General features: G+C 41.3%; 1 protein-coding gene across 27 annotated transcripts in view; it reads left to right on the forward strand.

Annotated features, from left to right (window-relative positions):
• The window catches only part of LOC111980729 (disks large homolog 2), a 243,653-nt gene that overhangs the window by 184,503 nt on the left and 32,337 nt on the right, over positions 1–26,813 (forward strand). For 17 of the 27 annotated variants that reach the window (XR_002879498.2, XM_070449291.1, XM_070449290.1 and 14 more), the window contains 4 exons: positions 145–316; positions 12,800–12,859; positions 14,535–14,678; positions 22,992–23,148. Coding sequence is in view for 26 of the 27 variants with exons in the window: in XM_070449291.1 (XP_070305392.1) it covers positions 145–316; positions 12,800–12,859; positions 14,535–14,678; positions 22,992–23,148 (533 nt within the window). In the remaining variant the exon portion in view is untranslated. The remainder of the gene's footprint in view (positions 1–144; positions 317–12,799; positions 12,860–14,534; positions 14,679–22,991; positions 23,149–26,813) is intronic. The other 10 variants (XM_070449298.1, XM_024011654.2, XM_024011652.2 and 7 more) reach the window with 5 other exon arrangements.

Here is a 26,813-nt window from a genome sequence, read left to right on the forward strand (position 1 = left end):
TTATTTAACCTTTCTCCCTTGAAATGTAAACTTAAATTCCAAAACATTAGTGTGTGGGCCTCCAAACTAAATGATTGTATTGATTGATAATGTCAGAAAGCTGAAGTCTGAAGAGCTGTGTACACCCTTGTTGTTTCTTTCAAGCGTTCTCTCCAGCAATGGAAAATCATATCTCTTCCGTGGGAAACAACGGCACTCTGGAATACAAGTGCAGTCTTCCCCCCATGCCCATCTCCCCCGGAAGGTACTCCCCCCTCCCAAACCAACTACTCGGGGAAGAGGACATAAACAGGTTGGATGGTTTTTCCTTCTTACGGTAATTACATCCCTTCCTACTCGACGCCAGTASTATTACAAGTAGAGTCTCGTCACTTCAATCCACCTCACCCCGTTTTGTATGGAAACTCAAAAGCAATTCTAGACGACGTTACAAGTTGATGGAATTGATTGCTTTGGGGATTCCAAGCCGCCCCCCACCTCCCTTCCTAATTCCTTTGACCCAGCTGTTTTGGTCCAATGCTCACCTCCACTCAAGTCCATTCTTTCAACTGTGTTGTGTTGTAGCACTAGTTTTGATCMGGCGGTAAATTTGAGATACATGTGAAGATATACTAAAGGGTGGCATGGTCAGGTTTTGTACCTTTACGACCTTTGTAGTTCTTTCCGCTTGCTCCTTTAATCTTATATGTATGTAATAATGGCCCAGACTATCGCGGCTCTGAACAATCAATTCAGCTTAAGACAACAAACTAGCTATTTCAGGGTTTCACAAAATGGTTTATTCTTTGATCTAGTTATTTTAATTTTGGAAGTTGGTCCATCCCTTTGGTGGTATTACATCAGTAGTGGTTGCAGATGGTTTTTTGTTGTTCTTTTTTTTTTCATTTTTTTTTTCAAGGCAGTTGATTTTTCTGAGTGGGTGCTTAACCTGAAAATCTCTGTCACTCACTCACTCACTCACTCACTCACTCACTCACTCACTCACTCACTCACTCACTCACTCACTCACTCACTTAACATCCACATTAAACCGGCGCTCCCTTTCCAAAGGAAGGAGCCTCCCTTCAAGAGGAGTCTGTCGTAGCACTGAACCACTTGTCTATATTCTATAACTCCTCGAGTGGAAGGACAAGTTACGACATGGGGTGGGGGGGTGGGTGATGGAGTTCCCAATAAAGTTTCTACTAAAGGAGAGAAGTAGAGTGTTTGATATAGTGAATTTGCATTTACTCTGACACAGGGCAGACGTGTTACTCCAATCAATGTCCTACACGGGCTGCGAGTTGATTGGCTCAATGCCCCGGCAAATTCAGAGCAACAAGAAATGACTTGGCAGACCATATGGAGAAAAGATGTTTCAAACCTGTAATCAGCTTTCCAAGACAAGAAAGTCTAGACGGTCATCACTACAAGAGAAACTAAGACCAACTGCAAGCCACTTTATTAAAATGTATCCGGCAACATCAATCGAATTTGTCTTGATGTGTTCCGTAACTGAAACAGAATGCATAATAGATCAGTACTAGAGTGCCAAATAATTTAAATATATCTTTTAATCTTCACATTTTTGTATAAAGAAAATGCAGAACACTTTTTTTTTATGCAGTCTGATTCTGTCATTATAAAGTAGTGTTCTAGTTTAAAGTTACGTACCATTGAGCATGTAATAGATGGTTTGAGATAAAAAAAAGCACACTGGATTTAAAAAAAATTGTGACTGGCTCTAGAAAGCAACAGATCCCTTTGAAAAACGGCCTATGTGGCATCAATATGTGTAACGGATGTGAAATTCATCCATTTCACATCCGTTACATATGCGTCAAAAACAGTTATTCTAGTGTCAAAATTGACTACAAAGTGTAAATAGGATAATTTTGGCCATAAAGTCAGTCTTGTCTAAAATAGAGTTTGGAATATCCGTGCGTCACACCGGGTAAATTACGGTTGGGTTTTGATTTGACAATGTCTATTTGCCCACTAACACGGTGTGAACAGCTGCGGTGATTGCTCTTTATCCAATAGCATGGACAGTAAGATAGACCTGCCCAGCAGCTCCGACTGTTTACATAAGACAASACGCAAMTTTTWTAGCTTGAGAAATACTGCACCAAGCACCTTAGTTAGATTTAAATTTACACAAAAATTTAAACATTTATTACAGTTATCTTAGATACATTCTGGGGATTTTGACGAAGTGAAATAGACAAGGAAGCCTATCAAATGTTATTGGTCATATACACATATTTAGCAGATGTTATTGAGGGTGTAGTGAAATGCCTGTGTTCCTAGCTCCAACAGTGCAGTAGTATCTAACAATTCACAACAATACACATACATCTAAAAGTAAAAGAATGCAATTAAGAAATATATAAATATTAGTACAAGCAATGTCTGAGTGGCATTGACTAAAAAAACAGTAGAGTACAGTATATACATACGAAATGAAGAAAACAGTATGTAAACATTATTAAAGTGACTGGTGTTCCATTTAAAGTGACCAGTGATTCCATGTCTACAGTTGAAGTCGGAAGTTTACATAGACTTAGGTTGAAGTCATTAAAACTCGTTTTTCAACCGCTCCACAGATTTCTTGTCAACAAACTATAGTTTTGGCAAGTCGTTTAGGACACCTACTTCCTGCATGACACAAGTAATTTTTCCAACAATTGTTTACAGACAGATTATTTCACTTATAATTCACAGTATCACAATTCCAGTGGGTCAGAAGTTTACATACACTAAATTGACTGTGCCTTTAAACAGCTTGAAAAATTCCAGAAAATGATGTCATGGCTTTAGAAGCTTCTGATAGGCTAATTGACATAATTTGAGTCAATTGGAGGTGTACCTGTGGATGTATTTCAAGGCCTACTTTCAAACTCAGTGCCTCTTTGCTTGACATCATGGGAGAATCAAAAGAAATCAGCCAAGACCTCAGAAAAAAATTGTAGACCTCCACAAGTTTGGTTCATCCTTGGGAGCAATTTTCAAACGCCTGAAGGTTCCAAGTTCATCTGTACAAACAATAGTACGCAAGTATAAACACCATGGGACCACGCAGCCGTCATACCGCTCAGGAAGGAGACGCATTCTGTCTCCGAGAGATGAGCGTACTTTGGTGTGAAAAGTGCAAATCAATCCCAGAACAACAGCAAAGGACCTTGTGAAGATGCTGGAGGAAACCGGTACAAAAGTATCTATATCCACAGTAAAACGAGCCCTATATCGACATAACCTGAAAGGGTGCTTTGCTGCAGGAGGGTCTGATGCACTTCACAAAATAAATGGCATCATGAGGATGGAAAATTATGTGGATATATTGAAGCAACATCTCAAGACCTGTCTCTTATACACATCTAGATGTGTATAAGAGACAGCCTGAAAAAGCGTGTGTGAGCAAGGAGGCCTACAAACCTGACTCAGTTACACCAGCTCTGTCAGGAGGAATGGGCCAAAATTCACCCAACTTATTGTGGGAAGCTTGTGGAAGGCTACCCAAAGCGTATGACCTGAGTTAAAAAATGGCAARGCTACCAAATACTTATTGAGTGTATGTAAACTTCTGACCCACTGGGAATGTAATGAAAGAAATAGAAGCTGAAATAAATAATTATCTCTACTATTATTCTGACATTTCACATTCTTAAATAAAAGTGGTGATCCTAACTGACCTAAGACAGGGAATMTTTACTATGATTAATTATCAGGAATTGTMAAAAACTGAGTTGAAATYTATTTGGCTAAGGTGTATGTAAACTTCCGACTTCAACTTTCCTGATGAACTCAGTCACTGTGTTCGTGGAAATGTCAATGTCATTCTCTGAGGCTACCCGGAGCATACCTTGTCCACGTGATCAAAACAATCTTGAAGCATGGATTCTGATTGGTCAGACCAGCCTTGAATAGACCTTAGCACGGGTACMTCCTGTTTGAGTTTCTGCCTATAGGATGGGAGGAGCAGAATGGAGTRGTGATCTGATTTGCCGAAGGGAGGTCGGGGGAGTGCCTTGTAGCCATCCCGGAAGGGCGAGTATCAATGGTCGAGAGTTCTTGTGGCGTGGGAACTACAGTGTCTCATGGGGGGCAAACATTATCCAAACGTCAGGAATAGGTCAGGAAGCACACCTCCATGACTGAAATCTAGTTTTTCTAATGAGCAACAGATAAACCCACGTGTCAATCAGCATGTTCAGTGGCTCTTTAATTCAGAGGGTGAKCCTGATAGTTAACAGGGTTGGGGTCAATTAAAATTGAAGTCAMTCAATTCAGGAAGTGATTTGAATTAAGCCTTTTTCTCAATTATTGAATAGGTATTTCAGTTTACTTCCTGAATTGACTGGGTTAATTTTAATTGAAGTRAAACTTACTAGCTAAACATTGGAGATGGCTCCGTACTGTATGGCTGCCTTCTTGTAAGCTCAAACCCAACTTTGCCATTTTGTGATTCTAACAGACTAGTSAAAGCTCAAACCAAGTTTATTCACCCACTGGGTCAAACAGCTGAAAAGACAGACATGTTCCTACCAGCACAAGTATTTATACCCTCCTATTAGGCGGAGTCTTTCCACATCTAGACGGCCAATTAATCTCTGTTGCTAGGCAGGAACTCAGGTGGTGTGTGTTGTTAGGTTCTAATTTTCAGAGTAAATAACTCAAGGACACTAGAGAAGCCTTACCAAGTTTAATTCTCCCCAAAGGGTCGACACAGCTGTATTCAGACAAAGACATGTTCCCACCACCACAAGTATATATACTCCACTTTAGACACTCCTCCTTCTCTCCTTACATCTCCTTACCTCTRWTGGTTCGACAGGAAGACGAAGTGATAGAGTAATAAACCGTTCTGTCTCCCTTCAGGTGATCTGACCTGACCTCAACCCCCTTGATGTCTAATCTAAAGCACTCCACCCGTATCACTTATAGCACACCTGTGACTTCCTCCCYTCTACCCACCACATTCCAAAACCATCTGTCTCCTACAGATAACCATTAACTTCTGATGTGACAACCATTCTCTATCACCCCTCAGATACTATAGCATTACTTCTGATCGATCATGTCTCTAGTATAGCACTGTTCAAAGTCTAACCCAGAATCCAACCGTGTGTAATATAACTGCTCCTTGTCACTTCATCTGACCTGACCTCGGCCCACATTCCTCACTCCTCCCTAATCCACGGCTATCCAACTTTATCAGTGACTGAAACCAGACTGTTACCCTTTGGCCCTCTCCATAAGATCCATGAGATTTAACAATGACATTATACATGTAAAGTAGTTCTAGTATAGTAACATGAATAAGTATACATTTCAGGCTAGAATCCAGCAGTGCCAACATAGCTATATGGAACATCCAAATAGTTTTTTGCCTTAGATTAAATTAAGATTTAAAAAAATCTTAAGAAATCACAATTTTGGTTCATGTTTGAGATCTCTCCCTTGCAGATTCATTGATCTTGGTACTATAAAGGGCCTAATGCAGTGCTTTTCTCCACTTTTTTTGTATTTGTATAAAGTCATCTTTTGTTCYCACTTTTTAACACTTTTTTTTAACCCAAATTGTTGACAGGTTCATGGGAAATATCCCATTACCAGAATCTGTAAATGAATGAGAAATTAATTCAACAACAATTTTGATAACCTRCATTGCTGACACGTGTAGTGCCATCATTAGTTGTGGGTGATTAGGTCTTTTTGAAATTGGTTTTGTTTTGGTTCAATCATTAAAAAATAATCACGGATTTCATTTTCGGTTTATTTATTTTACGTTAAAAGCACTATCCATTATGTGGTTTGAATGCTGTAACACAGAATAAAACAATGAAAGTCCAATGATGGTAGTAAGCAACTGCTCTCTCCCACTCAATCACACATTCTTCTGTCACCTTTTCTGTGTCAGCCTAATGTAGCAGGTGTAAAAGAAACACACAGACTGGACAAGTAGATAGGCAATGGATTGTGGTCTTTGTAGTCAATTACCACTTTCTGCGCTAAACTATGTAGAATATTGGCCTGTTGGAAACTACAACTCCTTACTACATTYCACATCTAATTTATCTAGAGAAACTGTGTAATGTGCGCATTGAAATAGTTGTCAATTATTTGTTTAAAAAAATGAAAAATAAAATACATTAAAGTACAACTTAAGTATTTTTGGGGGGTATCTGTACCTTTCTATTTAAATTTTTAACAACTTTTACTTCACTACATTCCTAAAGAAAATGATGTACTTTTTACTCCATACATTTTCCCTGAGACCCAAAAGTACTCGTTACATTTTGAATGCTTAGCAGGACAGAAAATGGTCCAATTCGCACACTTATCAAGAGAACATCCTGGTCATCCCTACTGCCTCTCATCTGGCGGACTCACTAAACACAAATGCTTTGTTTTTAAATGATTTCTGAGTGTTGGAGTGTGACCCTGGCTATCCGTAAATAAAAAATAAAACAAGAAAATTGTGCCATCTGGTTTGCTTAATATGTTGAATGTTTTATTATTCGTACTTTTACTTTTGATACTTAKGTATATTTTAGCAATTACATTTACTTTTGATACTTAAAGTATATTTAAAACCAAATTTTTTTTTTACTTTTACTTAAGTAGTATTTCACTGGGTGACTTGCACTTTTACTTGAGTCATTTTCTATTAATGTATCTTTTATTGAGTACTTTTTCCACCACTGCCTACAAGTCGGTAAAATAGCTCAGCACTAACCATCACATACTGTACAGAGGTGTTATAAAATAACCAAATAAGTCCATTTACACCTCACAGACAGTATAAATCTATAAATTGCCTCGTTGGCTAAATGGGATATATTATTATACGTTTGTCCTCAATGCCCAGGTAGGCGCTCTGTAAGGTAGACCCACAAGGACTTGCTGATTCAGTAGCTGCAAATAGTAACGTCAGGTCACTCCTGCTGTCTGCCAACTCCTTCTGTGTTTCTGTCAGACCAATTGGGGAGATGTGTAGCTGACAGAAACTGAGCAAGCGTTTAGCCCTGAATGGCTGCCAATCTGTGTGTGCCTCTGCAGCTGACAGCATGCTTGGCTGGCTTTGATACTGTGACACGGSACAACAAATGTAGSGTGCGTCCCAAATGGCACCTTATTCCTTACATAGTGCACTACTTTTGACCAGAGCCCGGGAATAGGGTGCCATTTGGGGAGCGGGTTGCAGCCGTAATTAAATGAGCCCCCAGCAGGAGAAAGCACCCCTCAGGACAGACTATCTATTCAGACAGGAATAGCATGAAATGAGTGGGGAGACAGAGAGGGAGATGTAGAATAGCATTGAGGCTGTGATTCATAGCCATGCTGGGGTGGTGTATACAGTGAGCTCCAAAAGTATTAGGACAGTAACAAATGTTTTGGCTCCGTACTACAGCACTTTGCATTTGAAATAGTACAATTGCTATGARGTTAAAGTGCAGACTGTCAACTTTAAATTGAGGGTATTTTAATCCGTATCAGGTGAACCATTTYGAAATTACAGCACTTTTTTTCATAGTCCCCCCCATTTTAGGGGACTAAAAGTATTGGAACAAATTCACTTACTGTATATGGTGTGAGGGCCTTCTGGGCCTTCAGAGAAAAATAAGGATATTTTAAAATATATATATATATATTTTTTCTATTTCATCTTACAATAATTTGTATGATCTTCTGATTTAATCTCTTCAGTTTGTATTGGAAATAAGGGTTTTCTTTGGTYGTCTCTGGGTTTAACCTCATAGTCATTGTATAATTTCAAAATCTAAAGAGGTGGAATACKGAGCCAAAACAACAAGAACATTTGTCACTGTCCCAATACTTTTGGAGCTCACTGTATGTGCTGCAGGCTGCGGTTGATACCCGCTAGACCAGCCTCAGCCACGGGATAGCGTATCTCAACTGCATCTACAGTCTGTGTCACTATCTCTGCTCTGTTTAAATTAGACAAACAATACTTGAAATAACAGTTTGTTAGTGTAAAGCACAACATGCAATCTACTTGTGTCCTACAAAGACGGTGAATGGGCCTCAAATGTATGGGTCTGTGATACATTAGACATTTAAGTTGATGTTTGATTTCAATATTCCACTAAAGCTGGCTACAGAAGCAGCTGAAGAGTGGTTGTAGTCAGTTTAACTGCGGCTTTAAGGCACCTTACTCTCATGACACAAGAGGCAGTTGAAAACAATGAGCTGCTGCACTTGAATGGGTAAAAACCATAAGGCTGTGGAGACTTGGTATAAAGGTGCTCTTTAATAAGAGGGGTAGTCTATGGACTGGGAAAAATGGGGATTATGGCCACCATTCTGTAATTGGAAAATGTAGAAAAATASTTAATTTATAGTGGGGCTTACTTTTCCCATCAAGGCACCCTTCATTGTGTCTTGAGTGTCTTGATAGGAAGTATACAAGAGGAAGCTAGCTGGGAGCTGTGATCGGATCGTATTTCATCAATTAAACTCAGAGAAGTGAGCTAGAGAGTGCAGGAGCGTAGCAGCAGGAGGAGAGCGAGATCTGGGTCTGTGCTGTACTGCGGCATGCTCAGAGCTGTGGCCAAGTAGAGGCATCACGAGCCTGGGCCATGCGACACGAAGTGGGGGTAGTAGGGGGTGGGGTGGTGAGGGGGCGTAGTACGGGGAGAGATAGAAAGTGGGCCACTGAGCAGGGCAGGGCTTATATCCAACCCACACTGGTTTAATCGGCAGGAGCAAAAAGAATGGCTCATGCAGCCCTGCAACCAATGGAGCATCACACACGTTCACACTTATACACTGTGTATGATACGTGCACGTCTGTACACTCCACAACAACCTTCTTAATAGTACTGCACATACAAAGTGTATTAGAAAATATAAACGGCACACAAAAATGCGCATAAATGCTAACATAATGGACAAATACTGCGCACAAATCGTTACTTATTTCAACTTAAGGTGCTATATCATTTGAATTTTTTTGTTTTTGTTTTTACCTTTATTTAACTAGACAAATCGGTTAAGAACAAATTCTTATTTACAATGACGGCCTACCAAAAATGAAAAGGCCTCCTGTGGGGACGGGGGCCTGGGATAAAAAAATAAAAATACAATATAAATTTAAGACAAAACACACATCACAACAAGAGAGACAACACAACACTACATAGAGGCCTAAGACAACAKCAGAGCAAGGCAGCAACACATGACAACACAACATGGTACAAACATTATTGGGCACAGACAAGCGCACAAAAGGCAAGAAGGTAGAGACAACAATTCATCACACAAAGCAGCCACAACTGTCAGTAAGAGTGTCCATGATTGAGTCTTTGAATGAAGAGATTGAGATAAAACTGTCCATTTTGAGTGTTTGTTGCAGCTCCTTCCAGTTGCTAGCTGCAGCGWACTGAAAAGAGGAGCGACCCAGGGATGTGTGTCCTTTGGGGACCTTTAACAGAATGTGACTGGCAGAACGGGTGTTGTATGTGGACGATGAGGGCTGCAGTAGATATCTCAGATAGGGGGGGGGGGGMGAGGCCTAAGAGGGTTTTATAAATAAGCATCAACCAGTGTGTCTGGCGACGGGCATACAGAGATGACCAGTTTACAGAGGAGTATAGAATGCACTGATGTGTCCTATAAGGAGCGTTGGTTGCAAATCTGATGGCCGAATGGTAAAGAACATCTAGCTGCTCGAGAGCACCCTTACCTGCAGATCTATAAATGATGTCTCTGTAATCTAGCATGGGTAAGATGATCATCTGAATCAGGGTTAGTTTGGCAGCTGGTGTGAAAGAGGAGCGATTACGATAGAGGAAACCAAGTCTAGATTTAACTTTAGCCTGCAGCTTTGATATTTGCTGAGAGAAGGACAGGGCACTGTCTAGCCATACTCCCAAGTACTTGTATGAGGTGACTACCTCAAGCTCTAAACCCTSAGAGGTAGTAATAACACCTGTGGGAGGAGGGGCATTCTTTTTACCAAACCACATGACATTTGTTTTGGAGGTATTCAGAACAAGGTTAAGGGTAGAGAAAGCTTGTGGGYCACTAAGAAAGCTTTGTTGTAGAGCATTTAACACAAAATCCGAGGAGGGGCCAGCTGAGTATAAGACTGTATCATCTGCATATAAATGGATGAGAGAGCTTCCTACTGCCTGAGCAATGTTGTTGATGTAAATTGAGAGAATTGGGGCCTAGGATCGAGCCTTGGGTTAGTCCCTTGGTGACAGGCAGTGGCTGAGACAGCAGATTTTCTGACTTAATACACTGCACTCTTTGAGAGAGGTAGTTAGCAAACCAGCCCAAAGACCCCTCAGAGACACCAATACTCCAAGTTTAAGGATCTCCCACAAGAATGGAATGGTCAACAGTATCAAAAGCTTTGGCCAAGTCAATAAAAATACCAGCACAATATTGCTTAGAATCAAGGGCAATGGTGACATCATTGAGGACCTTTAAGGCTGCAGTGACACATCCATAACCTGAGCAGAAACCAGATTGCATACCCGAGAGAATACTTTAGACATCAAGAAAGCCAGTCAGTTGATAAAGTTTTTCCAACACTTTTGATAAACAGGGCAAAATAGAAATAGGCCTATAACAGTTAGGATCAGCTTGATCTCCCCATTTAAATAAAGGACAAACTGTGGCTGCCTTCCGAGCAAAGGGAACCTCCCCAGGAAGGAGAGACGGGTTAAAAAGGTTGGCGATCGGCTTGGCAATGATAGGGGCAGCAACCTTAAAGAAGAAAGGGTCTAAACCATCTGACCCAGATGTTTTTTTGGGGTCKAGTTTAAGGAGCTCCTTTAACACCTCAGATTCAGTGACCACCTGCAGGGAGAAACTTTGTAGCGGGGCAGGGGGAAAAGAGGGAGAAGCATCGGGGATAGTCGCATTAGAAGGGTTGGGAGATGAGGAAATGTTGGACGGGCAAGGAGGCATGGTTGAGTCAAATAGGAATCCTGACTTGGTGATTAAAGAGCTCAGCCATGTGCTTCTTGTCAGTAACAACCACATAATCAACATTAAGGGACATGGGCAGCTGTGAGGAGGAGAGTTTATTCTCCAGGTCTTTCTTGGGATTAGACCCACAGAGAGAGAACTGCTCCTTAAAGTAACTAACTTTAGCCTTCCGGATAGCCTGAGTGCACTTATTTCTAATTTGCCTGAATGATAGCCAGTCAGCCTGAGTATGCATGTGCAGAGCCTTTCGCCAAATGCAATTCTTGAGGTGGAGTAACTCTGCAAGATCACGGTCGAACTAAGGGCTGAACCTGTTTTTAATAGGGGCGTGTTCGTTAACAATACCACTGAAAATATTAAAAAAGAATGTCCAAGCATCTTCGACAGAAGGGATCAAGCTGATTCAATACCATTTTACAATGGCCAGGTCATGAAGGAYGGCCTGCTCAGTAWAGTTTTTTAGCAAGCGTCTATGACAAACCAGGACAGGTCYTTTCACTGAGCAGCCATTATGAACACAGGCTGTAAAACAGTGATCACTAAGGTCATTACAGAAAACACCAGACTGATACCACMCAGGATTATTTGTGAGGATAAAATTGAGGAGAGTAGCCTTTTCTGGGTGTTTGGAGTCATACCTTGTGGGATTGGTAATAGTCTGAGAAAGATTTAGGGAGTCCCATTGCTTTAGGACTTGGTCAGGTGGTTTAAGCATGTCCCAGTTTAGGTCACATAGCAGGACAAATTCAGACTTAGTGTAAGGGGCCAGGAGAGAGCTTAGGCCAGGTAGGGTACAGGCCGGTGCTAATGGAGGACGATAACGTCCAGCAACCAATCAACAAAGAGCTATTTGAAAGTTTAATGCTTAAAACCAGCAAATCAAATTGTTTGGGGTCAGACTTGGTGGAGACAACCGAGCATTGAAGGTGATCCTTGGTAAAGATTGCCACTCCACCACATTTGGAAGATCTGTCTTGTCGAAAAAGATTATAACCAGAAAGGTTAACATTAGTATTCAAAACATTCTTCCTTAAACATGTCTCAGTATTGACCAACACATCTGGATTGGAGCTGTGAACCCACACTTTCAATGTATCCATTTTAGGTAWTACGCTTATARGAGAGCAGAAATCAGTGAAACAGATATCAGAGCACAAGTCAYAATTGGGGCTAGCAACAGTAGATGGGCCAGGGTGTACATGCACATTTACAGATGTCATCAACAGTAATACAATCAAGGCACGGCARAGMACAGGGAGAGCTCTGCAGTGCTGATTTAMGACATCTGAATGTGCATRAGATGGCAACAAGATCATATTGTACAGCAATTTCATCAGGTAARATGAATACAAAGCCAGCGAGAGGTGGTTAGAATAGGTTTTGAGGCTAAAAGTCTATGTAACCAATAGAGAGTCAGAGTCCCGAGTGTGGGAACAAACATAGTCTGTCCCAAGGTTGGGTAATTGAGCCATYTCAATAATGAACCTTTGGCAATGAGGACTTTGTAATTTTAGAAATGCATTATGGCGGTCCCGTTTGTAGTCTCTATTGTAAGGAATTCATTTGTTTATCAAACATTTCTCCCTGATCAAACACTTTGTGTCATCTTCTGTAGCATGCGTCCAACTGTTTGTTGTGTCAAAGACAAAGAACACATGCATGCTCTGTCGTCGTTTGGCTTTTATGCTAAATGCATACAAAGTATATTGTAAATATAAAGCTTTTAGTATTTGTAATTCTAATTAATAAAACCATGTCAAATCTGATCCTTTTTGCAGTTTTCCTTCGTATTGCCACTCTGATTCTGACTCTGTTATTGCACTTCTTTTGTTGGTCTTATCTCTTCCCCAATCAGAAATGCCTCAATAGATGACGGGGAGGGTCACAGGTTTGATTCACAGCACTTCCAGTTGAGGTGAGACATTTCAAAATGACTGCTGACCCTCATGTTTGGCCTCCCATTCCATCTGTGATACATCTTTGTCCTCATTTTATCCTCTAATGCAGGACAGCATATACAGTGGGTAACATACTGTAACGACCTTGGGTTTATAAGCGCGGAAATCGACTCTGCCGCTTGAGCATGCTTTTGCGGCACAGTCGATAGCGCGCCGGACCTCGGGGTAGAAGGTCAAGGGTTCGAGACCTGCTCCCTGCTGTTTCATTACATTGGTGTCAGAAGTGGGATCGGACCTTGCATCCACGACAGTGCGTGTGCTTGGCCGGTGAGCGCGTTCCTGTAAGACGTAGAGTCGCAAGCTAGCGCGAGGACGCGCTCTTTCAAAGGAGGGAGTAGTGTAACGACCCTGGGTTTATAAGCGCTGAAATCGACTCTGCCTTTTGCGACACAGTCGATAGCGCGCCGGACTTCGGGCTAGAAGGTCGAGGGTTTCGAGACCTGCTCCCTGCCTGTTTCATTACAATACATTTACGTGTGCAAAAGAATTGTGCAAAGTGCAAAAATTACCAATAAACTTCCCTGTAATCTGTCAGTGTGATTTAATCTGAGATATAAAGAGGCATTATGGCATTAAGATGCGTTATTTATGTTTTGCTCAGTTTCCTAAACTCAAGTATATAAAAAAAAAAGTTATTTATATGTGCTGTCTGAATARGGATCCCTGTTACAGTTCTCATATCAGTTTCCTTTCAAAGCGGCCTCTTTTTGCCCTAAGCGTGCTTTAGTGATGTAAGTAAGTAGCCTTGTGCGAGCCGGAGTGGCTCATAGGCTCCTGCACCCATCTCCTGTTCCTGTAGCAGCTTTATGTACAGGTACACCCACTGAACAGGACGCTAGTCWATTGCAGGGCCTTACCCTCAACCTATATCCTTAATGCTGAGTGCCAAGCAGAGATGCATTGGGTCCCATTTTTTTGTCTTTGGTATGACTCGGCCGGGGATCGAACTCCCAACCTTCCAATCTCAGGGCGGACACTAACCACAAGGCCACTTTAGTGATGTGCATACTCGGAATGAGCATTGACAAAATTGATGATAAAAATAAATGAAGCTTAAAGATTTTCAGATTGTTCAGTAATGAATATAGATTTTAGTTCCCGCATATGTTGTCACCGGCTACCACCCCATACTGATGGTAGTAGGCTTTCCTTTACTGGTACTATCATGGTGCAAATCACTTTGTTTCATACTAAGAACAAGTTTGACCTTTTTTGCTTAATCTCAAAGATAAAGCAGATGGAAAACTCACTGGAGCGGRAATGTTAGCGTGGCGTGTAGTGAAGTTGAAACTTGAAACTAGTGAAGTGGAAGTCTGCAGGAGGGCTCTCTGTGCCGACAGCATGGGGGGGTGGAAGAGTGCTGATATTTTTGTGGAATCCAAATTCTAAATGAAAAACAAAAGACATGTAACAGTAGGTGTTTTGCATGTAAAACAACAAAAGCCTGAGTGCACATGTAAATGCTTTATAAACCAAGGTTGAATTCTTCCTTTTCCACTCCCARAACATAGGTGTTATTTGTCTATTCTGTTCTGTTTCTCTCTGTCCCTCTGTCCCTCTGTTCTGTTCTGTCTCTGTCTCCTCCTACTCTCTGTACTAACCACTCTCTTTGCTCTATTCTCCTACCCCCAGGCCTCCTGAGCCAGTTTACAGCACTGTGAACAAAGCACCTTCTCCCCACCACTATTCCCCCGTGGAGTGCGACAAAAGCCTCCTCCACTCCATACCCTTCCCTCACTATCACTTAGGCCTGCTCCCTGACTCCGAGATCACCAGGTATTCTACCCGCTGCATGGCATAGCTTTGCATTGTATTGCATGGCATGGCATGCCCCCTACTCTCTTCCTATCCTCACACACACTCACTCGTTCCCAAATGATCTTTGCTCTTCTAAGCCTGCATGCCTCTCCTACCTCTCTATCCATGCCCCCTACTCTCTTCCTATCCTCACTTTCTCACTCGTTCCCAGAGGGTCTCGCNAAGCCTGCATGCCTCTCCTACCTCTCTATCCATGCCCCCTACTCTCTTCCTATCCTCACTTTCTCACTCGTTCCCAGAGGGTCTCGCTCTTCTAAACCTGCATGCCTCTCCTCCCTTCGGCTCCCTCTCAATCCAGGGGGTCTGATCTAGTCCAAACCTGCTGGCCTTATCTTCCGCAAACACATTTGGACCCCCCCCAGAGAATGTGTTTTCTCTGTAAATGTGGTTTTAAAAAGTGGTATGTTGAAGCCTATAGCAGCTACTCAGACGCACTCAAACACAATCAAACGCACTTAACGCACCAGATGCTATTACACTTTTTGTGAAGCCGGTGGTTGGTGTGATCGCAACGTTAAGGGGCACGTTGTGATTTCACTGGTCATATATATTAGATATACTTGTCAAAAACAAAATCTCAGATTGCTTGACAATATATCTCTTTCTTAGCTCTCCCTGAACACATTGTAGTTGAACCCTCAAGCACTATTTCCCTACTGGATCAGGATGGCCTCCACCTTCGTTAAGTTTTSCTTGTTTGTTTAGAATTTCAATGATCTGCATTATGTTATGAAAACTAAAGTAGTTCCTAATTGGCCTCCGTGGGAGTTATTATAATAATAATACAAATAATATTACAAAAAATAATATACATATTACATCAACAAGAACAGCAGTAGACTCTTTTTGCATCAATTGAAATATAAGTATTGAGGTGCCATTTTATATGATAATGATCAAGATTCCGTTAGTGGTAAGCATACAGTTGTTTGTCTGCTCTTTCTCTTAGTAAAATCACTTTGCCATCTTTATCTCGTTTGTGCAGGGCTTATTTATTATTTCAGCTTGTTTATCATTTCTGCATGAGCAGCGTATCTGGGAGTACAATCAACAGAGCTGGGGTGTGATGGTAACCATGAATAAGGCATGAGGTGTTAAAGTGCATGCTATTCGGACCAGATTAGTTCAACTGTGTGTCATCCATATTGTTGAAGTTGGACCAGCCTAATGCAATGCGAACAGAGAACAAGATACATTGAATGTTAAGGCATTTAAAATGATCACTTTACTCAACAACAAAAAACGTATTTTGTTCATTAGTCCACTGTTGATATGGTCTCCAAAAATGGTGCATGTCAGCAGTTGTAACGGCAGCCTTCCTCCTCTTCGTCTGAAGAGGAGGTGTAGCAGGGATCGGACCAAGACGCAGCGTATTCCGTGTTCAACATATTTAATGACAGACGAAAACGTGAATACTTACAAAACTACAAAATAACAAATGTGGCAAAACCGATACAGTCCTTTCTGGTGCAGACAAAACACAAAGACAGGAAACAACCACCCACAAAATCCCAACACAAAACAAGCCACCTATATATGATTCTCAATCAGGGACAACGATTGACAGCTGCCTCTGATTGAGAACCATATTAGGCCGAACACAGAAACAGACAAACTAGACACACAACATAGAATGCCCACCCAGCTCACGTCCTGACTAACACTAAAACAAGCAAAACACATAAGAACTATGGTCAGGACGTGACAGCAGTAAAGTTAAGGACGTGACAGCAGTAAAGTTAAGAGAGATCATCATCATTTGTAGCTTTTTGCTGAAAGTTTTGAAAATGTAACTGCTGACAAGAATACGTTTGTGAGACCATATCAACAGTGGATTAATGAACAAAATACAAAAATATGTTTTTGAGTCAAGTGATCATTTAAGTCTGATGCTACATTTGGGATGCCGTGTTGCTCCTTAGAGGAAAGGCAGCCAAAGTTGCTCTGGCGAGTGGATCAGCACCAGCCATGAGACTGGGCACTTGGCAAACCATGCCTTCCAGCATCATTACGTGGAGTCCCTTGACTACTTTAATATTTGAATGAATTGGCCTGCTGTTAACTATGCAGGTCATTGCAGAGCTTGTTAGATCAGTATTCATGAAATGGTGTTGTGCGCATGTGGCAGCAATGCTGGGCTGTTTCACAAAGGACAGGTAGAGGAGGGTTTGTTTTGTATTAGGTCAAAATCAAACTTACAAGGGATATTTCAAACTGTGCTGACAATTATGAAGACAATCAATGTAGTTATTTGACAATGGTTTTAATTCAAATGGAGTCGTCTGCTGTTTTATTTGCTGTGGAAGAGTCTTCCAGTTGAAGCACACTACCGTAGGTCTTTATCACTGTCTGGTCATGTGGATAAAACAAAAATGTGATTTTATAAATCGGATGATTGTTTTTTTTCAACTATTTGTCAGAATATTGCTTCATTTGGTTTCAATCTGTGCCATTTGTATCATACCACACAAATGCTTATCTGGCATGAAATGACAAGTAGGGATGGAATGATCTTCATAGATTCGCTCTGGATGTGCCGACTGAAATTGAATTCATTTCGATGACTTTCCCTATGCTTGATGTGTCTGACATGTCAAACACTGGTTACTGAGATGCATAAGAGAACCATTAAATGTGGTATTCAATAAGCCTTTATTGATTGCTCAAGTGTAGCTGACATAATGTATCGATGTACTGTAGGGTGAAGCTGCCCTTAGATGCTGACCTTGGGTCGGATTGGCATTTTCCTCACTAATAGATATAGTTTGGATTAGGGGAAGGGAACCTGATTCTAGATCTCTAACTAGGGGAAACTTCACCCCGGAGCCCAGAGTTTATTAGTCCATTTGACCTTAATAATAATGTTTTTATGAGCTATTTTTATGTTTTAATAAGGAGCTTTAGTTACCGTCTCCTTTTACAAAGACTTAGCAAAAGCCTCACAATCACAGAATATCAGAACATATTAGTATTTAATCATTTCTTTTGTTAAAGGGGAACGTTTTGTCTAATTACTCATTGGTAGGCATAAATCTACTTCTTTGTCTGGACCCTAATTAACTAGAAGGCAATGTGTTTACAGTGGTTACGTCCCAAATCGCACCCTATTCCCTATACAGTGCACTACTTTGACAAGGGCCTATAGGYCGCTGGTCAAAAGGAATACCCTATGTAGGAAAGAAGGTGCGCGTTTGGGACGCGCACTGTGTTTTGGATTGCCTCATCTCCGTTTTAATTTGCATTCCCTCTGTTGTGAGCCGAGTGCACTGCCTCTTCCATTCTCGTAATCCAATTACAACCTKAGAAAGCTGTGGTATTGTGAGGCGACTTCTCAGAGGGAGCAGAGAATAATCAAGCTGTCTCTTTAAAACCTACTCTAGAATGCAAGGGTGTGTGCAGTTCCAAGCATTTCTCAAAGGCTTTTGTTTTCATCACTCATTCCGCTGTAAATTGAGTAAGTTGAGTAAGAAAACACAAGTACTTAGAGCATCTGAACATGGTCTTGTTCTGTGTACAGTGTTGTTTTCGCTATAAAAACTCGAATGGAAATCACGCAACGTTATTTTGACCAGCGTTGACATCGCTTTGCGGTATAAAGTAGTCACACTTATGCAGAGCAGGAAGGCATAGGCAGTCGTGGTTATAATTAGTTATATTCTTCAAGAATCAATGTGTAAATATAAAGAATTGAAATGACCATTGAACAGATTCTTGGATCTCTACATAAAAACGAAATTCTAGTTGAACCCCTCATGCCTTGTGCTAGCTTGCTCCACAATGTAACTGATTACTACCTAATGSTCACTGACTGTGGCTCTCGCTCTCTCAATTCAATGGGAATTATTGGCATGGGAAATGTATTGTATTGCCAAAGCAAGTGAAATTGTTTATTTCACCTTTGTTTATTATCTATCAGAAATTAACAGTAAACGTTACACTAACAAAAGTTTCTAAAGAATAGAGACATTTCAAARGTTATATTATGGCTGTTTACAGTGTTTATAACAATATGCAAATAGTAGAAGTACAAAAGGGAAAATAAATAAACATGGGTTGTATTTACATTTTTCGCTCTCTCGCTCGCAGAAATTGAGTGGCTGTGGGTGGATGCTGATAGAGGATGCCCACCCACAGTCAATAGCAATATTAAAAAATTTCTAAACTGTGTTGTGCACACTCATTATGCGATTGCTGTAAGTTGAGTTATATATCCGTCAGAATTTATATTTTCACTTGTTGCACAAAGGTTACAAAGAATATCAGACCGATTAACATTAGTTAACTTTTGCAGGAAGGTTGAAAATAAACGTTTTCTGGACATTTGAAATGTTGAAGCAAAGCACATATGCAGTAGATATGCTCTGTAACCCAACAGTCTATTCAAAATGGCTGTTTGCTTCTCACTTTCATGGCATTCTCCTTACAAATTCTCCTTAAAATTTTCAGATTTTAACACTTAAATATCAAAGGGATGCATGAGTACAAAGATTCTGGGAGAGCCAAACAAAAGGTGACATGAAATAATGAGGCAAGAAGAGAAAGGCATTTCATGGAGCATGCTTAACGCATAGGCGGAATTGGTTGTCTYAGCTTACCCAGAGAGAGGTGGAATTCACAACGAATGTTCTGTTTTCTCATTCGCCCACATGATTACGGRGAGATGCCTGTGGTTGCCTTGGTGCCGCAAACGCCAAATTAGCTATTGCTGGTGTGCTGAATAGATTTTACAGAACCATGTTAGCATTAGCATTTTGACTGTAGGCCACCTCCCTGTGTCCTAGCCTAGAATAGCCTCTGGTGGGCCTCCAGCTACCTGGCCGTTCCTCTCTCCATATCAATGTGTTTCTGCTGTCTGTGTTGTTGTCACAGGGGGGCCTTTGGGGACACTGGGAGGGCAAGGGCCCACTCTAATGATTTATTAACAACCCTGGCTTAAATACCATGTGTATTCTCACAGAAGCATAACGCAATCAGGGTCGTTTTCACTAGAAACCAAATGGAAGAAAACAGCCGAAACAGGAAGGACTACCTGAACTTGTCCAATAACAATCTCTGATTTTAATGCATCTCAATAGCGTTTTAAAAGGGTGCGTCTACCGTGCGTTTTCCTCCCGTGCACCACACCTATGGAACTCCCTTCCAGATAGTCTCCAAGCTGTTCAGACTGTTGGAGCTTTTAAAGCAGTCCTTAAGACTCATCTCTATCAACTGGCCTATCCTTCCTCCTAGACTTTGATTGTTGCTTTCATGATATGGTCAGATATATATATATTTTTTTTAACTATTTGTCTATTTTATTCACTTTGAGATTGTTCTTGTATAATGAAAATCACTTTACAAATGTAATATATGTAGTATTATTATTAATGAGAGTGGTGAAAGCAGCTTGTCATTCCTAGCAACGGGGTCAACCATGCTCATTGTCTTTCAAATATACACTGAGTGTACAAATCATTAAGAACACCTGGTCTTTCCATGACACCAGGTGAAAGCTATGATCCCTTATTGACATCACTTGTTAAATCCACTTCAATCAGTGTAGATGAAGGAGACAGGTTAAGGTTAAAGAAGGATATTTAAGAGACATGGATTGTGTATGTGTGCCATTCAGAGGGTGAAGGGAAAATACAAAATATTTAAGTGTCTTTGAACAGGGTATGGTAGTAGATGCCAGGCGCACCGGTTTGTGTCAAGAACTGCAATGCTGCCGGGGTTTTCCACGCTCAACAATRTTCCATGTGTATCAAGAATGGTCCACCACCAAAAGGACATCCAGCCAACTTGACACAACTGTGGGAAAGATTGGAATCAACATGGGCCAGCATCCCTGTGGAAAGCTTTCGACATRTTGTCGAGTCCATGTAACTCAATATTAGTTCTTAATGTTTTTCCCACTCAGCGTATACTAAAAGCTGGTCTAAGCACAGAACATGTATATATCCCCATTTCCATGGATATAATTACATCCCAACCAATATTATTAGCTACATTAAGAAGATTTCAAATACATGGCTMCATTTCAAGTTCAGTTCAAGCTTTTGTGCTACATTAAAGGACATTCAGATGCCATCTGGAGTTTGGTTGCCATCTAGTGTTACATTTTGGAAGCAACGCTCTGTTGGGTGCTGGCAGGTTAAGCCATGCAGACACTGATGTTTGGCCCTGCCCTCAGCTGTATACCAAAACAAGTGGCGGAGACCGCGCATTGTTCTTTTACTTTACGTGCTCTATTTTGTTTTATAGATGTGCTATTGCAGGGGTTTCCAAATCCGAGCCTGAGGGTCCGGATTACTGCTGGTACTACAGTCCCTGATTAGAGGTAGGGCAGTGACGGTCATGGCATTTTGGAGGAAGGTTATTTGTCAGCCAAATGACAGCGGGCGCCGTTCTAATCGTTTGAGTTGGCTACAGCAAGGAGCTACACAGTTCCATCACGTTGCCATAGAAACTGACTCACTCGCATGTCATTTTTTTGAATGCCTGGATTTCCCTTTTTCAGTCAGCTGATTGTTCCACGACACAYCATTCTAAAACTGGCTATACTTTTGTCTCCTCTCCTCCCTCCTGTGGGCTGTTAGAGGTAAATCKGGCTTACTTTTACTTTTCTGCTTTTGGGTAAAGTTTCTGACTTAAATATGAAGTACATTTTTTTTATAAATAACATTTTAAACAAAAAATAATTATATATGTATATTTTTTTAAACGGTTATTTTAATTTCATGACTGTCTTCATCCTTAATCGATTATCCAATTATCGTGCCAGCCCTAATTAGATTGAAAGAATGAAAATGGTCCAGATTAGAATTTGTCTGCTCTATTCACAGTTCAGATTTGTAGGCAATGAGAGAATCAATTGGTTGTGCTCGACTCCTTGCGTCCTCTCCTCCGTACTCTCCTCGCCTGCTTTTGAAGAAGGTCAAAAGTAATCGAGGAGACATCAAAAGATTTCAAAACACTTCCGCGCTAGCAGGTGGGAGAATACTCGTGTGACCTCTGCCGAAGGYGGTCAGTAGAATAGCATACTTCTCCGTTCGCCTACTAACAAGTTGACACACTTTTCGAACACTTATCGGTTTCCAGCTCACGGAAGAGAGGAGGACGCAGGAGTCGAGGAGAGGACAGACTTAACCCAATTGAGAACCTCCCCAAAATTGAGAAACTCCCCTTGTATTATAGGAAAACTTACTAATCACCATGCTCGGACAATGTCGTACCCTAACCTTATTTCACAAATTGTTTGAGACACACGTTAAATGTTTTTGGGTACCACTGCTTTACCCAATTACTTTAAAGCAGTATTTCACAGATTTTTTACTTCATATTCAAAGGTGACATCTTCACACATAGTGGTATGGTGCTGAATGATGTTAAAAATCAGTGAAGTGTTCCTTTAATRCCRCAGTAGATGGCAATCTATTGTTYTGTAACAAGTGTTAGGCRTGTCACAACAATCGGTCTAAGCGGGAACCTACAACCCACAGCGCAGCACTTTASAACTAGGTCAGTGGCCATGTATATGTACAGTATSAAGCATCTCAGCATAGGYGTGCTGATATAGGATCAGTTTTACCATTAGATCACAATGAATAAGATTACATGGGACCTTGTCCTAGATCAGAGCTCTTYCTCTGAGACTCATTGCTATCGATCCCTATAGCTTGATTTCCAGACTTCATCTGTCTTTAGACATAGTCTCCTACTGTTCTCAAGCAACTCAAAAAGACACCTGGCAAGGGACTCCGAACCTTCTAMCTTTACTTTACATACATTATTAACTATATCATTTTGTTGGTTTGACAGCGACAGTGCTCCCTTCAGAGTAGATTGGTGGCACTACAGGGAAAATAAGTCTCATCTCTCCAAAGAGTCCTTGAGGAAGGTGTCCTCAATGTCCTGATTGCTATTTGACTTTCGCCCAGTGGGAGCTGGTGGCAGATGCTAGCTCTCGGTCTTCATACATGGCTATGTGTGAATGTGTGTGTGCCTGCGTGCGTGCGTGCGTGCATACATGCACACTTGTGACCTCACGCTCATGTGCAGACTCCTCGTCTCCAGGAAACCAGGCAGAAATGGGACAATGATTTAAGTAGAGCACAATGCTCCTTTGGGCCTCTGCCATCTCTGTACTGTGCCTAGGCGCGCTCTACGTGCCCCCGCGTCTATCTGCTTGAGTGTGTGATTCTCTTTCTTCTCTCCCGGACCGACAGTCAAGATGCTAAGCCCCTCGGACTCGGATGCAGAGCTGATGTACTATCTGACCTGTTTGTACAGGGATCCCAGGAGGATGGTCCTCCACAAGGGCTCCACAGGCCTGGGATTCAACATCGTGGGCGGGGAGGACGGAGAGGGCATCTTTGTCTCCTTCATCCTGGCGGGAGGGCCCGCCGACCTAAGCGGAGAGCTGCGGAGGGGAGACCAGATCCTGTCGGTGAGTTTACCCCTACAGACGCACATAATGATATTTATACTGATAATGTTTCTACATACACACACACACACACACACACACACACAGGTATGCACATGTACTGTAATTGGCAGTGCACTAACAAGGTTTGAGAACAAGATTATACTCCTGAGATGTTCCATTTTCAAGAATGTCCTGAGAAACAGTTACAGTACAAAGTAATGTACTTATACTGTACATGTTGACACACTTACGGTGCATTCGGAAAGTATTCAGACCCCTTGAKTTTTTCCACATTTTGTTACGTTACAACCTTATTATAAATTTGATTAAATKGTTTTTTTCCCTCATCAATCTACACACAATAKCCTATAATGACAAACCAAAACAGGTTTTTAGACATTTTTGCAAATTCGAATAACTGAAATATTACATTTACATAAGTATTCAGACCCTTTACTCAGTACTTTGTTGAAGCACCTTTGGCAGCGATTACATCCTCGAGTCTTCTTGGGTATGACGCTGCAAGTTTGGCACACCTGTATTTGGGGAGTTTCACCCATTGTTCTATGCAAATCCTCTRAAGCGCTGTCAGGTTGGYTGTGGAGTYTCGCTACATGGCTATTTTCAATTCTCTCCACAGATGTTTGATCTTGTCCCTAAGCCACTCCCGCGTTGTCTTGGCTGTGTGCTTAGGGTCGTTGTACTGTTGGAAGGTGAACCTTCGCCCCAGTCTGAGGGCCTGAGCGCTCTGGAGCAGGTTTTCATCAAGTATCTCTCTYTATTTTGCCCTGTTCAGCTTTCCTTCAATCCTGACTAGCCTCCCAGTCCCAGCTGCTGAAAAAACATCCCCACAGCATGATGCTGCCACCACCATGCTTCACCATAGGGATGGTGCCAGGTTTCCTCCAGACATGACYCTTGGCATTCAGGCCAAAAAGTTAAATCTTGGTTTTATCAGACCAGKMAATCTTGTTTCTTATGGTCTGAGAGTCCTTTAGGTGCCTTTTGGCAAACTCCATGCGGGCTGTCATGTGCCTTTTACTGAYAAGAGGCTTCCGTCTGGCCACTCTACCATAAAAGGCCTGATTGGTGGAGTGCTGCAGAGATGGTTGTCCTTCTGGAAGGTTCTCCCATCTCCACAGAGGAACTCTAGAGCTGTGTCAGAGTGACCATCGGGTTCTTGGTCACCTCCCTGACAAGGCCCTTCTCCCTCAATTTCTCCGTTTGGCCGAGTGGCCAGCTCTAGGAAGTGTCTTGGTGGTTCCAAACTTCTTCCATTTAAGAATGATAGCTATGCTGACGAAACACATCATTATGTTTCACCGTGTAAACAGTTCTCATGGGCACACGAATCCAAAATAATGTAGGCCTATGCCATTGCAAAATCGAATGCTTTTAATTGAACGTTAACCTCTTCTAACACCTTATAGGCCTACTGTCATTAACGTATAGCCTACTTATTGAATGTGCACATGTGCAAAAATGTCCAATTGTGTGTAGATTGATGGAGGAAAATTTTGTATTTAATCCATTTTAGAATAATAACGTAACAAAATGTAGAAAACGTCAAGGGGTCTGAATACTTTCCGAAGGCACTGTATGTACAAACATACAGTATACACACGTGTGTGCAAACACATGCTGGCATTGTATATCTGTAGCTTTTGAAGCTATAAATGAACAACATGTTGACCAACAATTCCAATGTTTGTCTCATTACTCATACGTATTTAAAAATATATATATATCTTTATTTATTTTACCTTGATAATTTCACCATCTTTGGATTATATACACTGATTGTACAAAACATTAGGAACATCTGTTCTTTCCATGACTGACTAACCAGGTAAAAGCTATGATCCCTTATTGATGTCACTTGTTAAATCCACTTCAGTCAGTGTAGATGAAGGGGAGGAGACAGGTTGAAGAAGGATTTTTCAGCCTTGAGACAATTGAGACATGGATTGTGTATGTGTACCATTCAGAGGGTGAATGGGCAGGACTAAAGAGAATTGCATTTGAACGGGGTCTGGTTATAGGTGCCAGGCGCACCGGTTTGAGTGTGTCAAGAACTGCAACGCTGCTGGATTTTTCACACTCAACAGTTTCCTGTGTGTATCAATAATGGCCCGACACCCTTTTTTGAAAGAAATATTTTTTCACAAATGCAGTGTACTGGGCCTTTACTAGTATTAGCGGACTGACAGACGTCAGCAGCTCGAAAAAATAAAAGAATTCAGCATCTCAGCTTTGCTCTTGCAAGAGTCAATAGTTGGAATTGGAACAGTGTTGCCCTGTCCCTTTCTCTGCGATTGTCATTCGAATAGAATCCAGATAGAACAAAACCCTGTCCTCAAAAAATGTACATCACAAGGTGCAAAGTAATGGGCAAAGACACAAAACATCCACATCATATTTGATATTTTTCTTGGTCAAAAAACAACCACTTTTTGTGCAGTATTAATTTGCCATTCTTACAAACCTCTTAATYTAAATGTACATTASTGTATTGTACATAGGCTGGTCATCTAGGTTTGTACCTGTAGACTTACCATCACCATGAAGAAAAACAAGACACAATACGGTAATTGAGTACATTGAGACATAAAGTGGTTTGTGATGATGTGGCTTAGTTGGTAGAGCATGGTGCTTGCCATGATATGGTTGTGGGTTCAATTCCCTCGGGGGACCAGTACGAAATAGGTTGCATTTGCAAAGTATTTCAAGAAACTGGAAAATATATGTAAAGCAAGTATTTTTTATATTCCACAAGTAATATCAGATTCACTTGTTTTGTACAGATAATTATCTGACTCAAGTTACAAATGCTAGTAAACACTCAAATACATTTATACTGAACAAAAATAMAAATGCAACATGCAACAATTTCAAAGATTTTACTGTTACACCTCACATAAGGAAATCAGTCAATTTATATCAATTCATTAGACCCTAATCTATGGATTTAACATGACTGAGAATACAGATATGCATATGTTGGTCACAGATAKCTTAAAAAAAGATAGGGACGTGCATCAGAAAATGTGACCACTATTTGCCTCATGCAGCTTGACACATCTCCTTCACATAGAGTTGATCAGGCTGTTGATTGTGGCCTGTGGAATGTTGTACCACTACTCTACTCTTCAATGGCTGTGCAAAGTTTCTGGARATTGGCGGGAACTGGAACACARTGTCGTACACATCGATCCAGAGCATCCCGAACATGCTCAATGYGTGTCATACTGAAACATGAGGTGATGGCGGCGGATGAATGGCTCGACAATGGGCCTCAGGATCTCATCACGGTATCGCTGTGCATTAAAATTGCCATCAATAAAATYCAATTGTGTTCATTTTCCGTAGCTTATGCCTGCCCATACCATAACCCCACTGCCACCATGGGCACTGGGTTCACAACATTGACATCTGCAAACTGCTCACCCACACGACGCAATACACTGGTCTACGGTTGTGAGGCCGGTTGGACGTACTGCCAAATTCTCAAAAATGAAGTTGGAGGCAGGTTATAGTAGAGAAATGAAAATTAAACTCTGGCAACAGCTCTGGTGGACATTCCTGCAGTCAGCATGCCAATTGAACGCTCCCTCAAAACTTGAGACATACCCTACAATAGCCTTTCTGACGCCCCTGCTCTGGCAACTTTGATCAGAGTAGGC

Source organism: Salvelinus sp. IW2-2015, linkage group LG20, assembly GCF_002910315.2.
Source record: "Salvelinus sp. IW2-2015 linkage group LG20, ASM291031v2, whole genome shotgun sequence".
Lineage (NCBI taxonomy): Eukaryota > Metazoa > Chordata > Actinopteri > Salmoniformes > Salmonidae > Salvelinus > Salvelinus sp. IW2-2015.